At 35.2% G+C, this 18,308-nt stretch overlaps 2 protein-coding genes across 6 annotated transcripts; both read left to right on the top strand.

Moving 5' to 3' along the window:
- Positions 1-1,423: 1,423 nt before the first annotated feature.
- Positions 1,424-9,319, top strand: LOC133858132 (uncharacterized). 4 transcript variants are annotated; one of them, XM_062293581.1, is made up of 10 exons: positions 1,424-1,544; positions 1,938-2,172; positions 2,250-2,326; positions 2,398-2,526; positions 3,098-3,213; positions 6,044-6,125; positions 6,374-6,433; positions 6,518-6,625; positions 8,224-8,269; positions 8,840-9,319. In XM_062293581.1, the coding sequence occupies exons 3-10, from the start codon at positions 2,255-2,257 to the stop codon at positions 9,046-9,048; spliced, it is 822 nt and encodes a 273-aa protein (XP_062149565.1). In that variant the 5' UTR covers positions 1,424-1,544; positions 1,938-2,172; positions 2,250-2,254; the 3' UTR covers positions 9,049-9,319. The 4 variants fall into 4 exon arrangements, with proteins under 4 accessions (XP_062149565.1, XP_062149563.1, XP_062149564.1 ...); XM_062293579.1 differs by having other exon boundaries at positions 1,434-1,544; positions 1,709-2,172; XM_062293580.1 differs by having other exon boundaries at positions 1,442-1,544; positions 1,882-2,172.
- Positions 9,320-12,678: 3,359 nt separating this feature from the next.
- On the top strand, positions 12,679-17,855 carry LOC133857762 (DEAD-box ATP-dependent RNA helicase 52C-like). Of its 2 annotated transcripts, XM_062293098.1 has the most exons (6): positions 12,679-13,573; positions 13,688-13,771; positions 15,011-15,253; positions 15,735-15,902; positions 16,331-16,444; positions 16,982-17,855. In XM_062293098.1, exons 1-6 carry the CDS (start codon positions 12,926-12,928, stop codon positions 17,507-17,509), a joined length of 1,785 nt encoding a protein of 594 aa, XP_062149082.1. In that variant the 5' UTR covers positions 12,679-12,925; the 3' UTR covers positions 17,510-17,855. The 2 variants fall into 2 exon arrangements, with proteins under 2 accessions (XP_062149082.1, XP_062149083.1); XM_062293099.1 differs by lacking the exon at positions 16,331-16,444.
- The last annotated feature ends 453 nt before the right edge of the window (positions 17,856-18,308 follow it).

The following is an 18,308-nucleotide window of genomic DNA, read 5'->3' on the forward strand; positions in this document are numbered from 1 at the left end:
TCAAAAGTTGAACCACCTCAAATCCTAAGGATAGTAGTTCAAGTGCTTATTGGGCCCTTCCTTGCCTACAACAACTATATTTGTAAAATCAAACAATTTTAGAAGTGAAAATGGTGAGTCTATGACTCATTAAGCAAATACTTCTGACCAATATTTTGTGTATAATGTGAGTCCCTATTTACTTTAAAATTTATATCTCTATTGTTTAATAAAGTTGTTTAAAATACAAGTTGGTCCTCAAAATCAAGATAAACTTTTATTTCATAACAAATGCATTGTTTTCAGAAAATCATTGCGACAACGTGCATTTGTGGAAACATCAGTTTAAAACCCTTTTCTAAATGTCAAAATGATATAGAGACATTTCTTTTATAGTATATTCTAAAATTGAAAATTTCTCGGCATTTTATTTTTCATATTATGCTTTGATATAATATTGAAAAAATAAAATGCTAAGAAATTTGTATTAAAGGTAGAACTTTTGATACTTATATGAGTTTTAGATTTGTTGAGTGCATGTTTTGGGGACTTTAGGACAGCATACAATCAGTAATTTGGTTAGATTGAGTGCTTAGGGGCTAAGGAAAGCCTAAAATAAGGTTTGGAACAAGCCCTGATTGATCACTAGAGGGCTGTGATCGATTATTGTAGCCCAATGATCAATCACTGAAGTTTAGAATGCCGATAAAACTTTTTTATTTTAAAAAAGTATACATATCTCACTCAATTGTCAATGTCTCATCCCAAACTACCAATTGTGTCAATGTCCTCCTATGACCAATAAAAAGACAAAAATGATCATTTTTTTTAATAAGACAAAAATGTCCTTATAAATTCGAAAAAAAAAAAACTAAAAACAAAAAATAAAAACAAAAACCAAAAATATAATTTTTTAAAAAAAAATTAAGGAATTTTTTAAAAAAAAAAAAACGAAAAAGAATGAAAAATTAAAGAAATAAAAACACAAAAAATAACTGAAATTATAAAAAAATAATAAAAAAAAAACAAACAAACAAAAAAAAAAAAAAGAAGAAGAAAAACCCGTTTGTTTACTTTTTTTAAAAAAATTTTGGTTTTTTTTTTTATAACTTTTTGTTATTTTAGTTTTTTTAAATTAATAATTTTATGAAGCGTATTTTATTATTAGTGGGGACATTAACATTTTTCAGTAGTTTAGGAGGGAAAATTGACATAATTAGTAGTTTGTGAAGACATTAATAATGAAGTGATAATTTGAGATAATTATGTGTATTTTTTATTTATTTTTATATTGGTACCATAAAACTTTTTTAAAGCAAACATGGAGGAGATAATCTTTTTCTTATGGGCTGAGTTTGCCCAAAAGAGGCCCAAAATTTTTGTACCACCTCATCAGTAAAATGTAAGAAAATAAGCATGAGGTTATTTATTATTTTTTATTATTAAAAAAAAGCGTGTGCCGCTATGAATTTCATTTTCACCCTCCCCCCCTCAACAAGACAAAGTTTCTTCTCTCCTTTCCAGTAGGCAGACAACCAAGAGGAATCGGTGGGGAACTGCTTGAGGTATTCTCTCTCTCTCTCTCTCTCTCTCTCTCTCTCTCTCTCTCCCTCACGCTCACTCGCTCCGTTTCTCTCCCAATATTTGTTTCAAGTTTGAGTTTTGAAGATTACTAATGAATGGATAATCGTATTTTGATGATTAATTCAAGATTTAACAAATTGTTTAGGGAATTGGTGAAATTGGAAAGGAAACCCGTGTACCCACACATTGCATGTCAAGAGTTTTGTTTCAAATTGTGTGTGGAATATCAATGTCTGTTTTGGGTTCAATCTGTGAATGGGTTTTATCACTATCCGATTCTGGTCTGTTCTTTTGACTGAAAGAATGTTGTTTCTTCAGTCCATTTTGTTCTGCCACTGAACCCATTGCTGCCCTCGAATTGTGACTGAAAGCAGGACTAGAAGACTATACAGTTGATTTAGTTTGGGCTAAGGGTGTAAAGGGGTGCTTTTGGAAAGTGGCTAGCTTAACTAGAAAATGTGAGTTTTCTAGCCAAATTTTAGCTAAAAAATAGCTAGTTCATTGTGAATGCTCTATATGAAAAAGCGTTCTCAAGAGCGCTTGCTGCTGCCGAAGAAACATTCCAACAGATAATCAGACGGAGCTCTTTCCCAGCTCCAGGAGGAACCGGTAAAATCATTTTCTCTCTGTTTGGTTGCTGAGAAAATGGTTAACAAAAAAAGAAAGTAACATATCGCTGAATGCAGAAAAGATGCTGAGCCCGCTCTTCAAGAAGCCTACTGGGAAGGGCACTGCTCTTGCTCTTCTTCAATTCAATCAACAGGTAAGTCATGCCGAGTTTCCCAAGATACCCTCATTCATTAGTGCTATTTACATTTTGGTCATCTCCTTCAGAGACAGCTGCACAGTAGGAACAAGAAGGCAATGGAGTTCATAGCCAAAGGGTGGAGTGCTCTCAAGGAAGTTGATAGAGTCATTGATTACTGCGAGCGCAATGATCGTCGTCTCATCCCTCTCCTTAGGGTACTGAATATATGAATTGATAGCTAGAAACAATCCACGCTCTCATTAGTATTCTTTATTTCATTTTCCTCTCTATCTATTTGGTTTATGAGAAAATGAAGGAAAGGAAACGGGAAGCGTCTTAAAGTTCAGTCATCCAGTCAGGAATCCTATGTACCATTAAATGAAGAGGGTTAGGATTATGTGTTTGATTCGGTTGAATTTGAACAAATTAACATTTGAATTATTACAATACTAGACTCCGCCAAACTTATTTTAATGGTCTTCATTTCTTTGGAAGTCAAGCAACATAGATGTGCATAAGAGCTCCTAATTTTAAATCCTATTGCTGCTCTATCAACTTGGTTGCTTTGCTTTGATATTGAGTTTAGTAGAGAATTTAACCAGATAAATGAGTTATACAGGTTTCAGATCATTAGTTTTTTTTTTTTTTTAGATTGTTGACTTTCATATGGAGAATTTCAAACATGATATGGCAATATTGTGCTTATCTTATATAAATTATTATTATTATTATTATTATTTTGTGTACTTATAAAAAAAATTATTTTTTTTGTGTGTTTCATATCAGACGGCAAAGGAGAACTTTGAGTTGGCTCTAGAGGCTGATAACTTAAACACCCATGCGAGGTATTGGCTGTCCAAATTGCATTTGAAATACCATGTCCCAGGGCAATGTAAAGCTATGTAAGTGAACTTTTAATGTTTCCTAAAGTAACTAATTTCTTCATTCTTTTTGATTACTACCCTGATGATGGTGTTCATTCCAGAAATCATTTTTGCTGTAAATTATCAAAGGGTGCCTAGTTTTGCAAAAAAGAAGAAAAAAAAGTTATGGTTAGTGGTTCAACTAGGTTTTTGGGTGCTTGTAGACCTGGTTTGATTCAGTTCTTAACTAAGTTGGATTGATTGTGGGCAGTGGCATGGAGCGAAGATTTTACGTCAGTGGGTGCAAAGTCTAACTAAAATAAATAAGTAAAAAAAAAAATTGATAGGATACTATTTTTTGTGGTATACTTCTTACTTCAATAAAAAAACATTACAATTTTCCTCTACAAGTTTTCATATAATGAAATATTCACTTCATTACTAATGCTATCAAAAACATCTCTCTCAACATTTGTAACAAGACAATTGTTCATCCAACCATCCCCATTCTGTTACTGAACCGATACTTTACAATACTCAATGCTGAAACAACCCTTTCTACAGTTCCAGTCGATATTGGTAAAATCAATGGCAGCTTTACAAGCAAATACACCAATGGGTACACAATATCTTCTTTCTTTCTTTTTTTTGGATTAGTTTCTTAGCAAGGCCACCTATCCCTTTGAGTTCTGAAAACTCATTGTTGGAGTGCACATCAAGGATATATGTATCCAGCTGATTATTAAGTTCCATGAGATCTATTGCTGAAAATTCATGAAAAAATAAATAAATGAGCAAGATGGATCAACCTTTATTGAATAGCAAAGCTGAAAGTTTTTGAGAGAAGCCGAAATGATTTGGTGCAAGGATTTCTATGTTTGGCTTCCGTGGCGGTGCTCTTGTTTTGGGTAGGGAAAATCTTTTTTTTTTTTTTTTTAATCGGTTAGGGTGTTTTGGGAGTTGGGATTACTTTTTTTTTTTTTTTTGACAGTGTGGGACTACTTTTAAGTAAATAAATTTTACTTTTGTTTTGTTTTGTGAGAGAACAATTTTTTAATGGTTAAAATTTTAAAAAGGGTTCTTAATAGGGCTGTAATCGAGCCGAGCCGAGCTAAGTACTGAATGTTCAAGATCGGTTCGTTTAATTTTTTTCGAACAAGAGTCAAACTCGAGCTTATCACCGAGCTAAATAATATGTTCAAGCTCTGTTCATTTATTTTTCGAACGAGCTTGAGCTTATTTACCAGCTACTCAATTTATATAGCCATTCTATATATAAATTAAATGTCATGATTGTTTCATGCCTTTTTTTTTAATTATTTTAATTCATACTAATTATTAGTTATTTAATTATGGTTAAGATTTATTGTTTGAGTAACTAGAGAAATTAATTCAAGTCTTAAATAATCTAATCTCAATTTTATATGTTTATCTTATAGTATATATATACATACACATGAACTCACTCATATACACACAAAGACACATATATGATATATCTATATTCAAACTTACTATTACAACAATTCAACTTATATTTATTACATTATGAAGAACATTTCTTTTTAATTTTTAAAATACTTGACATGTTCTCATTACAAAGTGAAGAATAATATTATAAAATTAATAAAAATGAAGTTATACGAGCTTATATGAGCCGAGCCTAAATTTATACGAGCTTGAATTTTTTGTTCAAGCTCTGTTCATTTAATAAATGAACTGAGCTAGAGCTATCCGAGTCGAGCTCAAGCATGTTCATGAGCGACTCTGTTCATTTACAATTCTCATAATTGACCCCACAATTTTTTTTTGTGTGCGCCTGCAACTATAAAAAGGGTTCTTATAATTGACTCCACAAATTGTTTTAGCAGGTTCAGTATTAGAAATATTTCACAAATTTATAAAATTTTACATATACCCAAGCATTTTTTAAAATTCCACCCACTGGTGAGTATGTGGCTCTGCCACTGGTTGTGGATCCAAACTTTTAGACCCAACGGTTTGGTTCAGCTCTCGGGTTAAGAGTTGTGTTACCCGATCTAACTCGAACGAAATTTGTTTGTGTAATATCTTAATCATGTACATGTCTTATATTATATATTATTGGGATATGAAGGTATAGATGCATCACTTTTTTTCAACCAAAAAAATGTATTTTATTATATATTATTGGGATATGAAGGTATGGATGCATCACTTTTTCTCAACCAAAAAAAACCCTACATCTCTTCAAACAATCTGCATTATCTTTCATTTTTCCTCTACATTTATCATTCCCCCTCTTTTCTCTGTTGCATAGTCTTTTGTTTTGTTTTTTAAGTGAAAAGAGACCCATAGAGCCAAATCGAACTAACACAAAGATATTTGGTCTGGTTGGTTCTGTTCTGTAGTACTTTTTTTGTTTTGTAATTCTAGGTTAAACTTTATGGAACAAAATTTAGTTTGGTTGATTCTTAAGTATCCTAGAACCAAACGATCTGAACCGAGCTGCATACCTAGTTTATGAAATTAGGGAATTGGAATCAGTTTAGCTTTAGCGTGAACTTTCTGGCTGTCGCTAGCACATTAAAACACCAGGCCAAAGCTTTTGGAATGTCTATCTTGATTTTCATTGGTGACAAGCAGTATTATTATCTAAAGTTAATTTAGTGCTATCAATCGGAGACAAGTTATTACTTTTATTTTTTATTTTTTCAATTATCTATCTTGATTTTCATTGATGACATGCAGTGTTATTATCTAATGTTACTTTAACACTTTTTTTCTGTTAGTTTGTTTGGGTTCAGAACACTTTCTTTATTTGTTTGTCGTCAGTTTATATTATCTAAATGTGCTTTTACTGCTACTGTTTGAATTTTCATCATAACAGAGGGGCCGCATTGTTAGTTGAAGCTGCAGATATGGGTAATCCAGATGCTCAGTACGAATTGGGTTGTCGTTTGAGAGTAGAGGTTAGGCTGCCTGCACTTTGCACTGCATGTAAATATGTGAATATAGTTGACCCTAATCGGTTGAGCCTGCAGTGCCATGGATTTGGTTGAGCCTGCAGTGCCATGGAATTAGTTGAGCCTCTTGAACTATAATGAAATTGAATATAGTTGACCTAAGTGGTTGGGGTTGAGGTCTATTTGGGTTCAGTTGAGTTTCTAAATGCTTTTGCTATTGTTTTGTAACGTTCTTTGGCTTGTCTTTTGGATAGAATGATTATGTCCAATCGGATCAGCAAGCCTTCTATTATTTGGAAAAGGCTGTTGACCAGGTATGTTTTCAGAAGGCAGATGCATTTCAATGATGCTTTCTCAGAATATGTTTCAAAACTTAACTGGAGCTTGCTACGTTCTAGTTGCATCCAGGTGCTCTTTATCTTCTTGGTACGGTATATTTAACTGGGGACTGCGTGAAAAAAGATATTGCCTCAGCACTATGGTGTTTCCACAGGGCATCCGAGAAGGTAATGGCATTCATTTTCATGGATCAATGAATTTCAAATAGGGAATATTTGTGTGGGTGAAAACTATCTATTAGGTGCGAAACTCTGATAAGGGTAGGCAAGGAAGTAGTGGAAATGTTGAAGAGGAGACAACTTGCTCTCGGGCTTAATACTTAAAATTGTGCACTCGTATTTATAATATTTGAAAGTAGAAATTGTGGCAAATTAGTCTTTCAGATTGCTTGGTCAAAACTGGCGAGCTTTGAAATAGAAACACCCAGATTAATTAGTTAAATTGGATGCTATTCAGCTATGCGAATGTTTTTGGGAAGGTAAGTCTGCATTGGCTTTTTTTGAGTGCCATTTGTTTAGTCCGTAGAGATTTTTATATATGTAAAACTAGTTGACTGAGACTGCTGACTTTTCGACATGGTAGTATGTTTTGCTGTGAAGCTGAGAAATTCAGACCTTATCACTTTGTTAATTGTAGTTAATTTGTTCTTTTGAAAACTAGTGAAATCAAATATATGATACATTGAAGGGTAATTGATTAAACTATGAAATTGGTTATAAACACCAATTCCTTGATCTTACTTCGTATCAAGCGCCATTAAAAATATAATACGACATGCTGACGTTTGGAAAGTGAAGGTTCCCCCTAGAGTGGCTTTCTTTGTGTGGACGGCGACTTTAGGAAAAATCCTAACTTTGGACAATTTACGAAAGAGAAACATTATTGTGATGGAATGGTGCTATATGTGTAAGACTTCTGGAGAGTCCATTGATCATTTCTTTCTGCATTGTATGGTTGCTACAGAGTTGTGGAGTATGATCCTGCAATTGTTTGGGGTGGTATGGGTAATGCCGTGATCGGTGAAAGATATGTTGGGGAGTTGGAGGGGGCAAAAGGGCAACCGGACGTTGATATTGATTTGGCGTATGATTCCTTTGTGTTTGATGTGGTGTGTATGGAGAGAACGGAATGTACGCTGTTTTGAAGATTGTGAGATTGGTTTGATGAACTTGAAGAAGGTAGTGATGCAAACGTTGTTTTTGTGGAGAGAGACTACAGTCTATGTCTGAGTGTTCTTATTATGAATTTCTAGATAGGTGCTCTTTTTTCTTTAAATTAGGAGTTCCATGTATACTTCTTGTGTACCGTGGGTTGCGCCCCTCTGCGCTTTTTTAATATACATTACTTATCAAAAAAAAAAAGAAAAAGTTCTATATAATTTTCTGCAGAATGTTTAATCCTTCAAGAAATTGATAGGTACTGGTTATTTGGCTGGATATAGATATGAGGTATGTTCTTAGATAGGTTTTGACAAAATTTCTTTTTTATGGAAGATTGTATGCTGAGGGTGTTTTCCTGTGGATAATTCTGAAGGATTTTGCCAGAATCCTTCCTGGCTAAGCCGGTTGTGATGCTCTTTGCCCAAAGGAGACTGTAATGTCTGCAAAAGTAGATATATAATCGTTTCATTGTCTTATGAGCAAAAATTGAAAAATGCAGAAGTTTACCATATACTTGAGATCTCATTATTACTATTAACCCACATATATGGTTTAAACTAGCACATCTATGTTGAACTGTTCTCAGTTTTGTACTTCACGTGCAGGGACATGCTGGTGCTGCTATAGCATATGGAGCCCTTTTGCTTAGAGGTTAGTTCTTCCCACCCTTCCTTCTCATGTTACGTTAATTATCTCAATCCTTTAAGATCTTTGAATATTTACTTCAAATGGATTTCATTTAATATACAGGTTTCTTTTCAGATTGAGATTTTATGTTCATAGTTAATTCTATTTTTGCATACACTAGTAATGAAGATTAACAAGTGACCACATTTGTGATTGGCATTTATTGGATTGTGGATCATACCTTATATATGTAGACTTGTGGATCATCTAATACAGTTGACAATTGTGGGTGGCGGAGTTATTGGAAGACTAATCACCATAAGGTTCCTCCTCGAAGATCACTCAGATTAAAAATGATAAATTTTAGCTGCCTAAAAAAGAAAAAGACATTATTATCTGTTTTGAAACCTTCACAACACCCCAATCCAGCAGGTGTCAGCAGTTGCAGTTGCTGGGGTCGCCCTTCTTCCCTTTTTCTTTTATTTTTGGGAAATCTTTCAGATGAACACAATGGTGGCTCACCACTATTCAAAATAAATAATTTCTTTTCCGATTTGAAAGCTTTCACTTTAAGAGCATACTGGCATGTAACAGGTGTTCAAGTCCCCGAATCTCTTGCGAAACTCAGTTCGAAGAGGGCCTCCTCCTCTACCAGAGCAAGGAAGAATGCAGAAAGCCCTGTGATGGATCCAGTAGAGATGGCTAAAGAACAGTTCCAGATAGCAGCAAAAGCGGGATGTGATCTTGGCCTGAAATGGTTGAATAGACTTGAGGAGGAAGAGAAACGTATACTTGCTGGATGACATACTGAGCTGTACATGACTCAGATAATCCTGTTATCATTTAGGCTAGAGTAACAAGCTGTCATGGATATTTTGATAGGGAAGCATTGCTTTCGTGTAAAAGTTTAATCTTTTGTATAATCTTGAAATAAGAGATATGGTTTGGAAATGACTCCATTTTGTGCCTAGGGGAACTCAACTGTCTTGTTGAACACTGGATTTGATGTTGTACTAATTGGTGATACATAGAGGCATTTTTGTCAACGAAGAAGATGAATAGCTTTTGTTGCTACTATGGTTTTTTAATGAAGCAAGCATCTAATGATGTGATAATCTAGACTACACCTTTTCTTGGATGGTTTTAAATATCTAAAACAATATATCATTTAGGGTTATTTGTACCGGAACTCACACACCTTCGCACTCAAATATGAGTAATGTGATATACTAGTGGCCCGTTTGGTAATTTCCTCTTCTTCTCGTCTCTTATTTTCACTTTTCCTAAAAATCATCAATTTCAAAACATTTTAAACTTTATATATATATATATATATATATATATATATATATATATATATATATATATATATATATATATATATATATATATATATATATATTCAAATGTTTATGGATATTGTCACACTAATTTAAAGAGATAAGAGTTAGATGAAGGTGTAATATAACATTACTTCTCAAATATATACATGCATGCCTATGCGCATTCAGATTAGACTACGCGGCTTCTTGGTGGTAGTGACCGCAAGGGTCCTAAGCCTTTCTTTTTTTAAAATAAAAAGAAAAATTTCACTTAATCTCCTTGAATTTTTATCATTTTTGCAATATTTTCCTAAAAAAAAAAAAAAAAAAAAAAAAAACTCAATTTAATGTGTCAAACTTTCAATTTTTTGTAATTTTACTCATCCCGTTAGGTTTTGGAGTTAAATTAGATAATCAAAGGGTAAAATGACCATTATATTCCTATAAACTTAATGAAATTACAAAATTAGCCTTAAATTATAACTATTTTTTTTAAAAAAAAAAAGTGTATTTTAGTAATTTTCATGTGCTCAGTTAGGATTTAATAGAAATTCATAATGGATGAGTGAGATTGTAAAAAATTGAAAGTTAAATACACTAAATTAAAAAATTTTAAACTTTGAGAAGAGATTGCAAAATCAATATTGTTTAGAGAGTTACATAAATTTTTTCAAATAATAATAATAATTAGCGAGAGTGTGAGGTTGAGCATGGGTGGCAGAAAGTAGAGGATGGAGCATATGCATGTTTTTCCGGTGGAAAAGCGATCCCAGATCAATAACAGTTGATAAATTAGGGAACAGCAGTTTAGGCCTTTTTTTAATCATTATTAATTTATTCGGGGAAGAAGGGTAAAGTGGTATTTATCATGTGATGACAATTAGGCGATAAAGAAACAATTTTATAGTATAGTTGAAGTGACCCCTCATTTTCATGTAAAAGCTGATGCGAGCGAAGGGTGGTGATATTACCACTTTACCCTAATATGGGATTGGCGTATTAAAGCTGATATGGGATATTAATTAGGCATGTATGAACCGGCAGTTATAACCGCTAACCATATAAGCGATTTTAAAGATACGCGGAGACAGTTAGTAATTATTAATTGTCTACCTTAATATAAATATATTGAAAAAAAAATATATACATAGAGACATGATTTCTGTTGTGCAGGAGACATTTCTAATATACACATATTAAAAATTTGTTTGTATTTAATTATTTGGATTTGTTTGTATTTGGTTATTTAGATTTGTAGTGTTTTGAATTTGTAATTAGATTTGTTAATTTTGTACCAAAATGTCTAAAAATTATTATTTTTTTTTTTCCCGAAAAAATTAAAACCTGCCCAAAAAGCGACCTAAAGCCCAAATTAAAAAGAAGTTTTCAAACCAATGGTTATAAACATAATAATCGCTAACCGGCGGTTATAAAAATAACCGCTAACTGCATAGGTAGAGACGGTTGTTAAAATTCAATAACCGCCTTAGGCGGTTGCGGTTAGCAGTTTTAGCCAATAACTGCTAACTGTAACCGCTTGTACAACCCTAATATTAATCATATTTATGTATTGGACATAGACAAAAGGCTGATATGGGATTGACATCATTAAACTGAGTAATTCTACATGTACATTAAGTGCTCATAAAAAAAATGAGGTGGCTTTTAAAATCACTATTGAGTATGTGATTGATCAAATGATGATTTTGATTAAATTGTGATTTTAAAAGTCACTTCATTTTTTTTTATAGACACTTGATGGACATTTAGTGTGTATACCTAGAATTAGGGTGGAACCCACTTTTTGTGCCGATAGGTTTATGAAGAGTAATTCTACATGTATATTAAGTGTTTATCAAGTGTCCATCAATAAATGAGGTGTATTTTAAAATTATCATTTGACGTGTGATTGATCAAACGATGATTTTAATCAAATTATAATTTTAAAAATCACCTCATTTTTTTATGAACATTTGATGACCACTTAATATATATATATATATATATATATATATATATAGAATTACTCAGTCTGTAAATCCCCTGTTGATTTAAAGAATATTTAAAATAGTTCTTAAATTCGGTAAAATAATATGAGAGGTTCTTGAGTTTCAATAAGGAAATTAAATTCAATGAGATTTTTTAAGAATTTTCTCCGAATTAAGATTTTCTCAAATTATTTGTCGAATTTAAGAGAATTTAGAAATGTGATTGTAATAGTTCACTTATGAGACTCACACGACCAAATAAAAGGTCCAACCACTTATTAAGTAGGTCTCGAAAATGGTATCTCATAATTATGATTTGTTTTCTCTATTTATAAAAATAGAAATGACATTTAAAGAAGCTTATTGGTAACTGTAACACGGGGTCACAGTTAATAAACTGACAAACAGACATATTTTTTCCATAGAAAATGGAAGGAGGACCATCCGGTCCGTTACCCCAACCTCCCTGTGTTGGCCCTTAAATAACACACTAATCGGATCTCCGGAGAGGATCCAAATGCCACTTTTCAATTTTTCATTGCCATCCCTCACAAAAAAAAGTGCTAATAAATTAACGAAAAGAACAACCCTTCTCGTTGCAAAGCCTTTTTGTTGGTGGACCCTAATTTGCCCATAATTTTACGATAACGAAAAATCTTGGACTTTTTTTTTTTTTTTTTTTATAGAAAAAATCTTGGACTTAACTTGGTCGTTACGTTACCACCCCTCGCACATTCCGATTCTACCCTCGCGGCCGTTGAGCTTCTCAAAGGTACCAGTCCACGCGCATGATTTGCGCGTGTTCACAGCCCACGATACGACAATCCCCACTCCCCCCATAGGGCCCACTACGTACCAGCTTTCCAACAAATACCAATTCACCACGTCCTCACCAACCGCAAGATATTTTCTCTGATACTTGTATCCTCTGCGACCACCTCCTCTCTGCACCTCGTGCAACCCTCCCCCACACGCTCCCCGCTCCCCACGTCGCACTATCCCGGGACATTTTCAACATAAAAGTTAACTACGAGGACAATTTGGTCCAGCAAAATGTCCATGCGTTTGTTTCGTCATTGAACGTGAGTATCTTCTGCTCCATTGGAATTTGCAAGCTCTCTCTCTCTCTCTTCAGTGATTAGGGTTTTGCAGCTTTCCACCCATGCCTACGCCTATACATAACCTGACACTCACAGAATGAACCGACGCATTTCTCTCTGTTCTTTCAAGTTGTAAAAGGGTACTTCTATGTGATCATACTTTCGTTTTGTTTGTCCGTTTTACAGGGAGAGCGCTTTTGTGCTTAGGGTTTTAGGTTGGTTTTCACTGTTTTGAGTGTGTTAGAAGGTGAGCCACTGAGAGCAACGACGATGACATGGTCTGATGCTGGCGCTGAGTCAACCCACAAGCCAACTCGCCCGTCTCGACCAACCTACGTCCCTCCACACCTCAGAAACAACGGAGTCTCCGTCCCCGCCGACTGGGATCAACCCAGGCTCGGTCGAACCGGTGCGAGCCGCGGCAGAGTCCGTGGACGTGGACGTGGACGTGGAGGTTGGCGTGGCTGGTTTAACCAAAACGAGCGCTGGACCCCAAACCAAAGCAATGCCCCATTTGGATTCGACGAGCTAGAGGTCGTTGATCATGAAGAGGAGACAAACACCGTGTCCGGGTCGATCAACTTCGAGGCGTACGACGACATTCCGGTCCAGGCCAGTGGCTCGGACGTACCTCCACCGGTCAGTAGCTTCGCGGAAATCGACTTAGGCGAGGGTCTGAACCGGAACATCAAGCGGTGCAACTACGTGAGGCCCACTCCAATTCAGCGCCACGCCATTCCCATTGCCATGGCCGGGCGCGACCTAATGGCCTGTGCCCAGACTGGGTCTGGCAAAACCGCTGCTTTTTGCTTCCCAATCATCTGTGGGATTCTGAAACGGAACCATTTTTCGAGGCCGGGTCCGGTCGCGTGCCCGCTTTCGCTTATTCTGTCCCCGACTAGAGAGTTGACTAGTCAGGTTTTTTTTTTTTTTTTTTTTTTTGCGTTTCGTTTTGTTCTATGTGAAATTGGTTCCGGTGTTTGGATTCGAGATTGAATATTAAGTTTGGGTTTCTTGTATTTTGTGTGCTAGATACATGAGGAGGCTAAGAAGTTTTCGGATCAAACCGGGCTCAAGATTGTTGTTGCGTATGGCGGGGCTCCGATGTTTCGCCAGGTGCGTAGATTCTCGCGGTTTTGCTGCTTCAAAAATTTCCATGTTTTGGTACTTCTTGGTTGTGTTTAAGCTTGTTTTGGTCCTTCATATAATGGTGATGTACATGCGTATTTACCACGTTGTGTTTGTTTGTTTGTTTGTTTGTTTTTTTGGTTTTTCTTTACTTTGTCGATTATAGTATTATTGTATCGCCCTCTTTTTGGTTGGTGGGAAAATGTAGGAAAAGAAAAAAAATATCTCAGAAATTTGAATGTTATGTTTTGACTTTATTGTGTTAGTATATGTGTGAAGGATGAGCTTCTGTTGACATACAATTTCAAGGTTTCTTATCTTTTACGATGATTTAGAAGTCATGTAATCATCACCCATGAAGGGCTAAGTGCTACGCTCCTATGGATTGCTTTTCCGTTGGTTTTAACCCGTCCAATCCATTTTTGGCCCGTTACATGACCTGGTTTGCCAATATATTGTAGTTGTAGATTTCCAGATGAGGGGTTTAGGAAGTGTTGTGAGTGGGTGTGTTATTCTATTACCTTTTTTAGTATTATTATTATTATTATTATTTTATATATATATATATATATATAAACGATTGCTAACTGTGGATGTTTGGAGATGGGATATAAGGTGTAATTATGTTACATGCTGTCCCAGTTTTTGTATCTTATTTCCTCTTTGCCTTGTTCCCCGCCATTAATGAATCTCACATTGCAAACAGCTGGTATGTATAAAATTCTAACAGAAAATAAGGAATTATTTTTCCTTGTTCAATTTTCATTTTGTTTTAATATTTTCATAGATTCTCTTATATGTTTGTTGTCATGTCCTACCATGCTTTGTCATAGGGAGCTCTTGTTAGTTTTTATTGTATTGGTGATGGTGTTGGTGATTAATTTCACTTTCTATTCCAATTTGTCATAGTTTGCAAATGAGTTATATTGTTTATCTAGTCAGATTGTGAGTTGGATCAAGTCCATGTGTTTCTATTGACACATGTTCTGTACATTCCTTGTGTCTGTCACATGTACTATTCTGTTTGTGTTCTCAATTCATTTAACACTATCACAAGACTTCTGAACTTACAATCATTTGCCCTGTATTTCGTTTTCTTTTTCTCAATTGTAGAAGCCTCCATGGGCTACAACCATAGGAGGTAGCCCTCCTCCAATCTTTGGTTAAAATGAGTTCAATTCCTTGTGTTTGTTACTTCTGCTTTCCTTCTAACTTTTGACTCTGCAGCTCCGTAACTTGGAAAGAGGCGTTGACATTTTAGTGGCCACACCAGGGCGGTTAGTGGATATGATTGAAAAAGAAAAAGTTTCACTTAGGATGATAAAGTATTTGGCATTAGATGAGGCTGACCGGATGTTGGACATGGGCTTTGAGCCCCAGATCCGGAAGATTGTTGAGCAAATGGACATGCCTCCAAGTGGTGCAAGACAAACAATGTTTTTCAGTGCTACATTCCCAAATGAGATACAGGTCACTTGACTCTTTCCCTTGATTTTTTTTTTTGGCCATATCTTCCCTTGATTTTTTTTTTTTGGCCATATCTTGCCATTGATGTCTTTCCATGTGGGCAGTGAATCAGATGATTCATGTTCTGCATAATGCTGACATATGTAAGCAATATCAGATAATTTTTTGTACAGATAAAACACAGAATTCCAAAGATTCTCTTGTATGTCTGATCTGCTTGAAAATCTCTTTTATCTATTTGGGTTAAATGCAAGGTTTTCCTCTAGAAAAATGAGCATGTTGTGATCTTTTCTGGTTCTTGTTTATTTGCTTGCTCTTTCAAGAGTCAGAGGCTGATCCGTTGACTACTACTTCCATACTTAATTATGCATTTTTAATCTTAGTTTGTCCAGGACTGGTTTCTAGTTAAATATCATTTTTCATTAATTTTAGAATGTCTCGGGAACTCATCATTCATAACAATTATAATTTGCTTCATCTGCAGAGACTTGCATCAGATTTTCTTTCAAACTACATATTTCTGGCTGTTGGAAGAGTTGGTTCCAGCACTGATCTTATTGCTCAAAGAGTCGAATTTGTTCAGGATATGGACAAAAGGCGTCATCTTATGAACCTTCTTCGAGGCCAAAGGGAAAATGGAACCCATGGCAAGGTGGATTGACAGTTTTTTGTTCTTTTCAAATTACATATTCCTTTGATTCGTAGTTGCCCAGTTTTGGCCTTGGTTTCATGCACATATGTGTAAAGTATAGCCGTATTATTTGTTAAAATATAAATTAAATGAGTAAATTTATTCCTCCCAGTCAACCTTAAGCTTTTGAGATAAGTGGTGATTTAACATGATATCAAAGCAAATGTTATGAGTTCAAACCTTATCTCTGTCTTTCACCTCTTATTTTAATTAAATATTTCACGTGTTGGACTTCACTTACTAATAGAGTTTGAGTCCACACATGAGGAAAAATGTTAAAATATAAATTTGAATGATTAAATTCATTAATTTTTATAGTTTATATTTGATCTTGTCTGTTATCATGAGCTAATGATCATAAATCATTATTTTATGTATTTTTTATACAGTATGCTTTGACCTTAGTATTTGTGGAGACAAAGAAAGGAGCAGATGCATTAGAACGCTGGTTGTCCAATAATGGGTTTCCAGCAATTGCAATACATGGTGACAAAGTTCAAATGGTTGGGTGATACTCTCTCCCTCTCTCTCTCTCTCTCTGTGCCCCGTTTACAATGTTTTGTATATCAGCAATATCTGTATCTGTTATCTTATGGCTATGTTGCATAAATTCGGTGCAGCATTACTGTTTATACTTCGATGTTGAGCATAGATATGGATTTCCTTCATATTTATGCAAATTTGAACTCTTTTGACTGGTTTTGGCTCCCATATGTTGAGTGCCAGCCATGTGATTGAGGGAGAGAATACCGCTACATTATCTTTAAACTTCAATATTGAATTACTGTAATTTGTGTTGTATTTAAAGTCTTATTCTTTTTTCTTTTCTTTTTTTAAGTACAAAATTAAAATTTGTTTATTCATCTTTTTGCAGTAGAGGGTTACTCACCTAAATATACATCCCAACATTATAACAGAAAGGATGAAAATAAAATTATAATACTTGTCAAAAACTAGCTTGATGAATCTTGGTTGACTTTGTAGTTATTTTTTATTTATATATTGGCTTGTATCTTCATGTTTACTTATTAATTGTGAAGGAGAGAGAACGGGCTTTGAAATCCTTCAAAAGTGGTACTACTCCCATTCTGGTGGCAACAGATGTTGCTTCGCGAGGTTTGGATGTCCCGCATGTTGCCCATGTCATCAATTTTGACATGCCAAAAGATATAGACGACTATGTCCACAGGATAGGGAGAACAGGTCGTGCTGGTAATTCTGGTCTGGCAACTGCTTTCTTTGGTGACAAGAACTTGCCTCTTGCAAAGGCACTTGTTGAACTCATGCAGGAAGCAAATCAAGAAGTTCCGCTATGGCTCAGCAATTATGCTGAGAGAGCATCTACTACTGGCAATGGTGGTCAGTCCCAGCGGTTTGGGGGCAGCAGGTTTGGCGGCAATGACTTCCGATCTGAGAGTGACAACTATTATCATTCAAGCACTTATGGCAATACTGACCCTAATGTGGACGCTTATGCTGCTTCCTCTAATGCTCTTTCTCACGCTGTTGCTGGCAGTGGTGATTGTGCAGCTACTTGTGCTGATTCCTATGCCACTGGCTGGTGTTGATTCTTATTCTGCTGGTTCTTATGGATATGGATTTCATCACTATCTGTTGGTGCCAGTGGTTTTGAGTAGAGCCTCATCCCTCTTAATATGGTATATGATAATATATCTTTACGTTTACATAGAAATAGTTGCTGAAGACTAACCGCAATCTAGTTGATGTTTTTCTATACAAGTAGTTGAAGCTTTTTGGTTGGGGGATGCGTCCTAGTTCTTACTTGTCAGGTTTTGACCTTATTAAATGCTCTGCCTATCAGGGATATCTTTTCATTGTTCAACTAATTTCTCACCAGTTGGGTATCAAGCTTCTCCTTATAGCTGTTTGTAATGACGAAAGTTTTTGCAATACAAGTAAAGCCTCATCTTTGTTAATTTTGTATTGACTTCAGTATCAGTATTCGCCTGCAACCAATTTGGAAATTCAGCCAAAATGTCATTTGGGTTGGATGATTGATTCCCTTCTTGTTTGGATATGAACTTCTAAACTAACGTCTTCTGCCAGGTGGTCTGTGTTTTCATTCTAGACTTGTCATTTGTATGCAATTTACTGCAGTACACATTTGCACGGTTGAATTGGTACTTGTGTGGGGATTTTCAAGGCATGTTATCCGGGCTTGGGGTGATGCGGTTTTCTCTGTTCCACATTTTCCCTCCCCTGATCAAGATGGAGAAGAAGACCCATTAGCAGAATCACGAAGATTACACTGCCACCTCCATTGTACTCGCCCTCTTTCTTGCAGCAATAGGCATTGGTCTCAAAGCTGACTGTCACCATTCCCATTACCATTGTGACCGAAACCCA

This window comes from Alnus glutinosa, chromosome 14 (genome assembly GCF_958979055.1).
Source record: "Alnus glutinosa chromosome 14, dhAlnGlut1.1, whole genome shotgun sequence".
Classification (NCBI taxonomy): domain Eukaryota; kingdom Viridiplantae; phylum Streptophyta; class Magnoliopsida; order Fagales; family Betulaceae; genus Alnus; species Alnus glutinosa.